This window comes from Balaenoptera musculus, chromosome 9, assembly GCF_009873245.2.
Source record: "Balaenoptera musculus isolate JJ_BM4_2016_0621 chromosome 9, mBalMus1.pri.v3, whole genome shotgun sequence".
Classification (NCBI taxonomy): Eukaryota; Metazoa; Chordata; class Mammalia; order Artiodactyla; family Balaenopteridae; genus Balaenoptera; species Balaenoptera musculus.
In genome coordinates this window covers 90,884,056-90,895,624 of record NC_045793.1, presented here as the reverse complement: position 1 = coordinate 90,895,624, position 11,569 = coordinate 90,884,056, and the positions used below count along the sequence as shown (strand labels likewise).

Here is an 11,569-nt window from a genome sequence, read left to right as displayed (position 1 = left end):
TATGTCATAAAAGAATTATTTTAATAACACACTAGACCAATATATTTTCTTTTAAGTGTTTACCACCAAGAGACCACAATAAGTAATTGTGAGAGACCATGAAGGGATAATTCAAATAACAGTAAATATGAGTTAAGAAGTATAAGAGAAAATGTTCACTCTCACTAGTAATAGAAGAAATGCAAGTTGAATAATAATTAATAACTAAAGACAGGCAAAAATGCTTAAAATATATAAAACAATTCTGGAAATGTTGGGGTGAAACTCATATTGCTGGAAGTATTGTAACTTGGTTGTGATCTTCTTAGAAATCAATATAACAATATGTATTAAGAAGTCTCAAATTTTTTCTTCTTGACCAAGGAAATTTATCCTAGGGAAGTAATGAAAAGAAGAAAAAAATGCTGAAGGGGTACATTTGAACATTGTTGATAATCCTGAAAAACTGAAAACAGTGTCCTTATGGCCTAAATATTCCACAAATATTATATTTGAACATCTTGGTAGAAGAAATATTATATTATGATGAAGAAGTAGAAGTATGGTGTATTAAGATTGTGTAAAAATATAAAGAAATATTTATACATTAAGTGAAGAAAATTATGACATATAAAATTAGAACTAATGAAACATGAAAATAGATATTTGAATATGGATATTATGGAGTGGGGTTTTTATTTACATTTAAAAAATCAGTGTTAATGTAATATCGTTTTCACAATAAATGTATTTTATGTTAAAGTTTACTACCATATAAAATATGTCCTACTGTCTGATTAGTTTGAAAAATCATTGGTGGGGACAGTGCAATAAAAGCTGGAAAACCCGTTTGGGAGAGGATCCTTAATTCTCTTTATCTGTATAGAAGGGAAGAGTCACTGAGCTACAGTCTAGGTACTAAACAGAGAGTGGGAGCAGGTTGATGAGATAGTGGAAATATCTTCCTGGCCATAATTTGGGGAAAACAGTTTCAGTAAATCTAGCTACAAATCTTCAAAGCTAAGAGTTAAGTAACTTAAATGGAAATATTTTACAAATGACATAACCCTGTGGTCTTTTGGTCTTTTCTTGTCCAACATATTTTTGTAAATTAATTGTGTTTTGCTTGAGACAGTGATTATTTATTATGAGTTTCTGCTTGAATGTGGGGGAATTTCTCAGGAAATATTTTGAAATCTAAAATAGTTTTGGCAAAATCTCTAACACTGGTAGTCAGTGGGGGCAGGTGCATAAGGGGGCATCTATTGGGGGCGGTGTGCAGTGCATGTCATAATCACCTGGGGTCTGTACCAGTTACGGTGTGTTTGGCTTCAAGTAACAGTAGTTTAAGTCATAGTGACATGTACTGATTCCTTAACTAGATACCCGGAGGTGGGCAGTCTCAGGGTTGGTTTGATGGTTCAACAATGTCGTTGAAGATCTAGACTCTTTCTGTCTCGTCCCCACCGCCCCATCCTCAACTTGAAGTTCATCCTTGGGATTTTGCCGAGAGAACTGCTTCTTCACTGCCCAGCAGGGATGAGATTTGTGGTTCCCTATTTGGACTTCTCTGACATCACCCCAAAAGGAGTGGTGGGGTGCCTAGTTATAGCCTGGTGAGGGTAAAAGACATAGTGTTTCTTTGGGGGTGGTGGTGTTTTGCTGCAGTAGATCGATAATTTTCTAAAAGTTTCTGTCTTGCTAGGCTACTCCTTTCTTGGTCCTAAAGCTAGAGAGAACAAGGTTTTGTTGGCGCGTTTATGTCTTTTATGTCTGTTGGCATTTCTTGGTTGCTGGTTTCTCCAGCACTCAGTCTGAGATGTGTGCAGAAAAGAGAAAAAAAGAGAACGCAGGGAACTCACTGCTGTGTTGTTCTTTGGGTTCTGAGATCCTTAGCCTGTCTGCTTTCTCTTCTCCCTTCTTCAGTCTTCTTATGTTCATTTTATATATAATGACCAGGGTTTTAAATTGAAAGTAGCAAGACGAATAGGAAAGGTACAGGTATTTCATCTTCCTGGAAGTGGAAGTTCTGGCCTCTCAGTTTAGGTGTGTATTTTGTGTATTTTACATTAAGCAGTTTTAGAGCATATCAGAGCTTCGAGATAACTTTTATAGAAAGATCTAAATTACTTTATAATGATTCTAATGAAAAGGCTGAAATTGATGAATCATGTCCTATGTAATTTCACTTGAACTAAAAATTAATGCTATCTCCTTGGATTAAATACAAGAATGTTAGAAACAACTCTGGATTAACAGTTGGAGACCTAGGTCCTGGTTCAGAGTATTCTACCATTCAGCTGTGTGAACTTGGGCGTATCTCTTGGCATCTCAATATTCTCATCTGAATTAAGAATGTTGGACTCATTACATGATCTCTAAATTTCCTTCTCGCTCTAACATTTTCATTTTCCCCTCATCAATCTATTACTTAAAAAAAAATCTATAGACTCCCACTGTAATATAGGATTTGAAATACATAGGTTAAACCAAGTAAAATCCTCAATTAGATAAGACAAATAAAGATAACTGTTATTTATTGGATGCCTGCCGTGATCTGGGCACTCTAGTAAAATTTTACTAATGTTCACTCATCCAATCCTCAAAACAATCTATTGTAGTAGAGATTATGCCCATTTTATAGATGAGGAGATAGGCTCAGAAAGATAAAAAATGTGTCTAAGGATATTGTGTTATAAAGATCTGTTTGATTCCAAGTCTGTTTGATTCCAGAGTGGATGCTCCCAGCCACTTACAGATACTTTTTTATTTTTTGGCCACTTTGCAAGAAGCAAATTATTTCACAGAAGTGGAATCTTAAAGCACAAGTTCTGGATAGCTAAGAGATATATGTTATTTTCAATTTCTCCAGTCACTGCTTGGTTTAATTCTTAAACTACAGAAATTATAAATTCAGAAAATATACACATAGAGGTAGTTTTTTGTTCTGTTTATTCTTATTATCCAATACTTACATATATAGGAAGCATCGTTCTCCTTGAGAGGTAAAGGAATAAACTCAGCATTTTAAACAATGTTTCCTCAAGAACAAAATTTTAATTTGCCAACTTTCCATAAACCTTATAGTGTCTTAGGAGTGTCCCAGGAACTAGAAGAAATATATTATCTTTATGTGTAAATTTTACTCACTTATGGAGAATGGATAAGAAACATTTGTAGGACTATTTAAGCTAATCAAAAGACAGAGATCAAGAAGAAATGTAAAAATAAGAAACAGTGAAAACGGAAGAATAGAGAAATCGAACAATGCCAAATTTAAAATTATACAATAAGTTGTTTGACATGATATTAATTCCTAAAAATATTTCATAAAGATATTGTTTGGTTTTAAGTAAATTAAATGAGTATGTATTATAAAATGAACTTTTGAACGCTCTACAATTTGTTGAGACCTTATGTTTTCCTAGAATAAGAATGGTCTTATAAAAATATTTATCCTTTTAACTGAAATCAATTCGCTAAGTTTGTGTAGATGCCTGGTATGTATGTATGTGGCAAAAGACCCTAAACATTTCCATAGTTAAGAACCCTAAGTACTTATCATATGATTAACATGGAAGGGAGGAAATAACAATATGAGAAGCCAGGAGTACATAAATCCTTATTTTACCCTTTTCTTTCACTATGAAGTCCCCTTACTACTCTGCTGGCTTACTCTCTGAGATTTTCTATGTCTATCTTGCAGGGGTATTCCAATGGAAGTTATACAAATTTCACATTCGTCTGTGTTCCCAGAACTACCCAGAGAACTAATTGTGATATAAAGAGTTGTTGTAATGACATTTCCTTGTAAGGACTTAGGAGGCTGGTAACTGGCTCCATAATCTTGTCCTGAGATCAGGCTGTGCTTTTCTAGGGAAATGATTTTCTCTTCAGAAAGTTACCATGATTTTGGTAGGTTGAGAACTGGTCTCCTGGTAGGATGTTTGGTTTTTACCATAAACCCAGTGTGTGGAGAGGGTGCTCTGGTGTAGAGAAGCAACTTTCAAAATATTTTTGTTTTATTTTATTTATTGTTCATTTTATTTACTTTATTCCTTTGTTTTGAAACTAAACGAAAAAAATCTGGTTCTAAGAAAATATCTGTAAGTCCAATATAGGGCAGATAAAAACTGCTCAATTCTGGGAGGAGTGGAAGTGGAAATACGGGGACAGCTCTATCCCTTAGTCACTCCACTCTTGCATAAAGCATTTTCTACTGAACCTCTTTGAGTCTGAGCAGCACAATTTGAAAAACCCCCAATGAAATATAAAGATCACTAGATTAGAAATCCAAAGCCCTAAACTATAGTCCTAGTCCTGCCATCAAGAAGCTGTATTACTGAACCTCTGTGGGTCCAAATTTCCTCATCTGTGAAATAAGGAGATTGAACTAGGTATCTTTCAGCTCAAATATTCGAGGGAGCCATTAGCAGCTATGTGCAAATCACAAAACTCTGCTTTATTAGTTCTCTGCTGCAAATAAGGTGCTCACTGAAGGGTAAAATTTGCATGCCTACCTCAAAGTTCTAAGGATTAGGAGATTTTTTTAACCTTAAAACTTTAATGGAGTTAAGAGAAAACTGCAATGTAAAATATAAAATATAAAATTGTCCTGTCCTTAGCGATTTCAATGTATCTTTCTTTCTCACATCATTTTAAATTATCAGTGGTATTTCATCGATTCACTCAACAAACATAGAGTGCCCACTATCTGACAGGCACTGAACTAAGTACTGAGGATAGAAAAGATGACTGAAGACTGTCCATTACTCTGTAAACCTTCATAATCCCCTCCTCTCAAATTCAAAAGGTGATGGGTTCTTAACAATGTGTTCTCTTCAGCAGAACCTTTTTGATTGTGAAGCTGCATCCTTTCTCAATGATAGAGATGGTGCTGCAAAGGGACATATTAAAACTAAATGAAAAGTGAAGTGCACTCATTTAAAAAACAATTATATATTCAAAAATGCTATTTTCCTTAAGGAGAATGTCTTTGTTGTCATTGATCTTTGATCAACTTGAGCAGAGTATTTAGTTCTACAGGTATAGGAGGCTTTGCTTTCCCAATAAGCAGAGTTATCTCTTAAAAGGTGAAGATGGTTCCATTGTCTAGAAGGAGACAATGCCACTGATGCCGTCCATATTACCTGAAAGATTCTGGATTACTAGTGTTGTTTGACATGGATTGGGGTCAAAAGCGGGAAGAGTGGGATGAAGATGCAAAAGAGGCCTCTGAAGGTTTAGAACGGAATGGTGAAAGGCCCATTCCCCCTGGACTTAGACCCAAATTCCCTTTCTGTGATACAAACCACAGCCTTTGGGCACGTCTCTCTTTGTTATTCAGACTGGTAGACCTCCAAGCTCAGTCTTCAAATGCACACCCACTCACTCCGAGAGTGACTCTCCCCAAGATGGAGCTGATGTCCACCCCTTACTCTAGACAAGGCACCCTCCCCATATACCCACCCAACTGTTGACTCGCGTTCAAGGGCCACCACCATCACCCACCCCAGCACCATCTACCAGGAACTGGCCTCTCCCCCAGTAGTCCCCGCCCCTCTTCTGAGAGCACCCAATGGGTGGAGTCGGGGCTGCGGTGGGAGGGGCCTGAGGCGGGCACATTTAAAGAAAGGCAGAGGGCGAAAGGAGGCAAGAGAGGAGAAGAAAGAGAAACCAGGGGGGCGAGGCGCCGTCCAATGACAAAGCCCAGGGGTGGGCGCCGGCCGCCATTTTGTACCGGTCGGCAGGATCTTCACCCGCGTCCTCCGCCCTCGGAGGGGGAGGGGCGGCGGCGGCGGAGGCGAGAAAAGTAGCTAGAGACGCGCCGGGCGGGAGGCGCCAACAGCTGCTGCTGCCGCGGAGCCGAAGGCGGGCGGGGACGGCGGCGGCGGGACCCGGCGAGCGCGGGCGGCCCCGAGCGGCCTCCGATGCGGCGCAGCGTGAAGAGGCGGCGGCGCCGGCCCCCGGCCGCCCCGGCCGCGGCCGCCCGGGGCGTCGGCTTTAGGGAGGGAGGAGGGGCCGCGCTGGAGGCGCGGGAGGAGAAGGTGGTGTACTCGCGGTCGCAACTCTCGCTGGCCGACAGCACCAAGGCGCTGGGCGACGCCTTCAAGCTGTTCATGCCCCGCAGCACGGAGTTCATGAGCTCGGATGCGGAGCTCTGGAGCTTCCTCTGCAGCCTCAAGCACCAGTTCTCCCCGCATATCCTGCGCAGCAAGGACGTCTACGGCTACTCTTCCTGCCGGGCCCTGGTCCCCGACCTTCCGGGACCCCCTGCCGCCCGCGGCCCGACGCGCAGGCCGACCTTGAGCGCGGCGGCCAGGAGGAGGCGCCGCGGAGCCCGGGCGCCCGCCGCCCGCCGGAGGAAGCCCCCGCCGCCGCCGCCGTTGCCGCCGGCCCCCGGGGAGAGCCGCCCCGCCAAGCCCGCGGCGCCCGGGCCCTGCTTCGGGGGCCGCACCCTGGAGGAGATCTGGAGGGCGGCCACCCCGACGCTGACCACCTTCCCCACCATCCGCGTCGGCGGCGACGTGTGGGGCGAGCGCAGCCTGGCGGCGGCGCGGCGTACAGCGCATCGAATCCTGCGAGTGAACCTGGAACCCGTGGTGAGGCTCCGCCGCTTCCCGGTACCCCGGGCGTGAGACGCGGCCCGCGTCGCCCTCCCAGCCGGCGACGGAGCTTCCGCCCGGAGGGATGGACAAGTGTCAGTCGAGTGTTTACAGATCCGGCCTGGACCCTGTCCCCTCGTGCACTTTACGGGCGAAGAAGTCACCGGCTGGCGTTCCCGGCCCCGCGCCCCGGGCTCGCGGCGGCGCCGCCGTCTGGGACTCCGGGGCAGGTGCGCCCTCCGCCCCTTCCCGGCTCGGGGCTGCGGAGGAGGAGACCGCCGGACCCGTGGGGGAGGGCCCTTTGCTTCCGTACCCCGGACTGAGACGTCTCCAGGACTGGAGGGGCAGATCCGTTTTCTCCCTTTGGACTCTACCTCACTGGTCTGGAAGTCCTCCGAAGAAGTCGTTGTTTTTTCCAAAGGAATTTGGTTTCGTGCTTGTGTAATAACGCCAGAATCTACTTGCTTTTCACCCCGCTCCTCTACCCCTACCCCCGTTTTTCTTTTCGACTGCCACCCCTCTTTCTGGACGAAAGATCGAACCTGTTTTGTGCTGTTGCACCCGTTGTGCTCAGGGTATTCTGAATCCCACTCGTTTCCTAATTTTAATCGGATTCCAAAGCTTTGACCAAGGATATTTTTCTAAGAGATTCAAGCTTATTATGACTGTTAATAGTGCAAGGATTTGTATGCTGTGAATTCCATGGGCTCAGTGATTGCAAACAAAGAGATGCAAACTACAACTGTTTAAACATTTTTGAGGTGTTTCTAAAGATTTTATATTGAGATTTAATGTTTATATTTGCTGAGCTCCTAAAGAAAATGGTTGAAACTCATATAAAGTTCTGTTTAGGAAAAGTTGAGTTGTTAAAATTCTTTTTGATTAAATAAAAATTAAAGTGCATTGAAACCACATGGCTTGTGATAAAGAAAACGAGTTATAAAGAACTGGTGTTGGTTAAAGAGATGGATGGAATCCTATTGGAAATGATTTGGTCTCCTTGTACTGGTCTAACATACAAATCCAGGTATAGTTCAAGGATAACCTATTTTAAATTGGGAATCACATAGGAGAAATAAATGTGTGTAAACCTTGTGATTAAAATGATAAACAGAATACCCATTAGAATTCTCAGAACTATCAGTGATTTCGAGGGGATGGGGACATTTCTTGGTATCAAATAACTGGTTGAAGTTACTTTGGGCAAAATAGGTCTTTCTTTACTTTTTGTTGTTGGATAGCAAGAAATGTCCAAACTAATATCCATCACTTTTATAGACATGAATCATGACAATTAGTTGTCTTTTTTGCTCCACGAGTTTCCTTTTTTATCTTAATTCCATTCATAATTTGTTTGCAGTTACCGGTCTTTGTTGACAGCTGAAGACCACAGGAATCGAACAGGCGAGTCACATAGAGTACTGACCCTTCTTTTACACTTTTATGATAGCATTTATATCATACGGCCCAATGTGGAATTCTTGATTATCCAAGTGCCTTTGGTCATTGGTGGCAGCAAGACTTAAGGGTTTTTAGCCGGTGGTGCCACAGCCAGATTTTACTGCAATATCTAAAGGGTCAAGTGGTGTTTTTGTTCCACTCTTTTTCAAATTTAAGTATTCTGCTATGGAACGATTCATACTGGCTGGAACTCGACATATGAAATCCCCAATATTAAGGTTTATCTCTGTTTGGCAGCTTCGTAGGAGAATAATAAGAGTTGAAGTTTTGACTCTTGTGTTCTTAGAATTCAAATGGCATAGCTTTCTGGATTGAGTTCTTCAAGTTTAATAGTCCGTAAGTAGGAGTTTTGTGACTTTAATTTCAGTGTTCTTGTTTTGTAGAAAAAAGAAAATTATATATATATATCTACGACTTGATGCCAGTTTCCCATTATGCCTCATATTCTTTTATTCACTACTTAATAATAACGCGTTGTTACAAACACTGTCACATGAGTAAATAAAAGTGAATCATTACTTAGTTGATGGAGAGTGTTAAATTTTATTTGTGTGATAGGAAGCTTATATATATTCTTTTGGTTATTAGCTTATTGCCAGTTGTATTTCAGATACATAGGGTTTCCCCCCCCCACCCCCAAATTGTTAAATTTTTTAGCTGACTAGCCCCTGAGGAAAAAATATGTATTGGTACCACTCAATATTGTACATAGTTTTATAATAATTAAAAAATAAATTCAGTGGCCATATTAGAATGTAAGTTTAACATACAGCTTATCTAGATAGTTTCCCAGAGGATTTTGAAATTGGACTTAGCTGGGAAGATACCTCTGCTCAGCTCAAAACTGAAACAACCATTGACACCATGCATTTATTTTAACTGAGATTCTTAACATGTTTTCCTCATGCCTTGTTACTTTAGTGCACTTGAACTAGCATAAATGCTTCTTTGGATTATCTGGGCTGTCTCATTTCCGTTTGGATCTGGTTGCCCATCTTGAATTCAATATGTTATTTATCTGGTCTATTTAAAAATCATGCCATTTCTAGTTTGTGAAATAAGATGTCAAAAAATCTTTATTTCTGCCAACTGTTCTTTAGCAAAGCCTATGTTACAGCTTCTGAAACGTGAAGAAACAACTAATACAGTTGGTTAGTATATTAACAGGAAAGTGAAAGTACTTGATGGGTACATTGGGCAGAATGTGAAGAGGAACTTGGCAAGGCGGCCTTTTTGGTGAGGCATCCATTTCCTATCCTCTAAGTCTGTAGCTTAGCTTGTATATAGTTTTTTAAAAGAAATCTCATGATTTTATTCATTCTCTTATAAGATTATCTTATATCTCATACGGCGCAAGTAGAGGGGGAAGCTAGGAGGAAGTTGATCACCTTGCTGTGCTTTTATTTCATTTTTAACTTTTGAGTGCCTAAACGTGGTGACTGGCATCTCCGCTAACCTTTGGGGATTCCTGATGTCATTTTTTATCCTCCTTCCTGTCAACCAGCAACTTATTTTTCCTTCCAGAAACCAGGAATGTCATGATCGTTGAGGGCAAGCTCTGTTGTTGATAGTGCAAAGTGTTGCTGTTGTGGTGTGTATTTATTTTGTTGAAGTTCGAGTACCCTGTTGGACACGTGTAAGGAAGCTGGTGGCGGACACCTATTGATTTGCTACGTGCAAGTGATAGTACTATTTTTCTGAAAACTTCAATAAAGAAACATTAAAAATATTTGAATACAAATAAATCAGCAATTTTGAACTGAAAGCTTTTTGTTTTAAGGGTTGCGACAGCACTCTTTAAATTGGTGGTTTTTAGTGGACGTATATACATAATATTTACTTTATTATAATACTTTATTGGTGTGTTTGAAATATTTTCTGATAGACTGTTACGTCTTAAGTGCAGTAGAAGGCAATTGTTTGTAATGGAACCGAATTGTTTCCTTGGACAGTTTGATGTGCATATGATTAAGATTTACAATCTGGTTGTACTTTGCTTTTTAACTTATTAACTGTAAATAAATTTTAGAGAATACACAGTGACTGGTTTTTCTAATGATGTTGAAAGTTTCTGAAATGGGATTTTATGTTTGCATGTGAGTTGGAAAACATCATAATTAACAGTGGGATCAATTTTGACTATTTTGTGTGTGTGTGTGTGTGTGAACTTGAGATCTGTGGTTTGTGCTGTCTTGGGACTCTTATGTGACATCACCTCTTGAATGATCTAGTGAATCACCAGAATAGTACTTCACGGCCAATCCCAAGTCATTACCAAGTTTGCCAGCAAAAAGGACTTTAAAAATGCGTCAAGGGCTTCCCTGGTGGCACAGCGGTTGAGAATCTGCCTGCCAATGCAGGGGACACGGGTTCGAGCCCTGGTCTGGGAAGATCCCACATGCCACGGAGCAACTGGGCCCGTGAGCCACAATTACTGAGCCTGCGCGTCTGGAGCGTGTGCTCCACCGCAAGAGAGGCCACGATGGTGAGAGGCCCGCGCACCGCGATGAAGAGTGGTCCCCACTTGCCGCAACTAGAGAAAGCCCTCGCACAGAAACGAAGACTCAACACAGTCATAAATAAATAAATAAATAAATAAAAATGCGTCAAAATTCAGTTTTGAGCCCTAGCCCCATGTCCTCCTGTGGTGGTGATAAAAAGTCTAAAGCTCACATTCTTTCACGCTAGGAAAGAAAGTCCAAGTGCTTCATGTGAGTAGCAGCAGTAAAGTCTGTTCCACAGAATGAGTAAAGCCAGAATTTTCATTGCAGTCTAGAAGGTAGGAGTGGAGTATTAGCAAGGGCAGGATTCATAGTACCACTCTGTGGCCTGAAGTTCCTATCAATAATTAGAGGGAGCATGGTGTAATAACTGAATCCCAGTGCCTGGAATGGAATTAAGGTTTCACCACTCATAAGCATTAGAACTTGAGGTAAGTTATGTAAACTGTTTGTGCTTTAGCTTCCTCAAGTATCAAATGTAGTTAGTAAAAGAAATGATGGGGCTGTTGAAAGGGCTAAAGGGGATGTAAATGGTAGACACATAGGAAATACTTTAAAAATCCTATTAATTGGAGGCATGTGTACTGAGAATAGAAATGCTGAGAGTGGGGTCCTCTGGGAATTTAGCATCCTGAGAATAGAGCGTGGTCTGGGAAAGCTAAAAGACAAATTAAGAGTTGGTAATTTGTGGGTGAATTAAATCAAAGACAGAGAAATCTCGAAATGTTTTTAGCCTGTTGACAAACCGGCAGGAGGTTGGATTAAGTTGATTTAAAAAACAGTTTTTACTGTTGGAGTTTTAGGCTTTCTTAAAATTTGGGGGTCTTCTTTTATCATCGTGGTGTCTCTGAAAGATATTTAAAATGTACTGTTACATGGTTTAAACTATCTGAGAATTTATAAAAGTAATAGATTACTATTGTTGATCCCATAACTTGCCAGATTTCCACACTAAGTTTTCCCTCGGTGTAAATTCAGGAAGGGTTGCTTGAGAACCATATTAATTTGCATGTACAGACTAAA

At 41.1% G+C, this 11,569-nt stretch overlaps 1 protein-coding gene across 1 annotated transcript; it reads left to right on the top strand.

Moving 5' to 3' along the window:
* The first annotated feature begins 5,543 nt into the window (after positions 1-5,543).
* Positions 5,544-10,080, top strand: CCDC71L (coiled-coil domain containing 71 like). Its single transcript, XM_036863987.1, has one exon. The coding sequence runs from the start codon at positions 5,910-5,912 to the stop codon at positions 6,615-6,617; it is 708 nt and encodes a 235-aa protein (XP_036719882.1). The 5' UTR covers positions 5,544-5,909; the 3' UTR covers positions 6,618-10,080.
* The last annotated feature ends 1,489 nt before the right edge of the window (positions 10,081-11,569 follow it).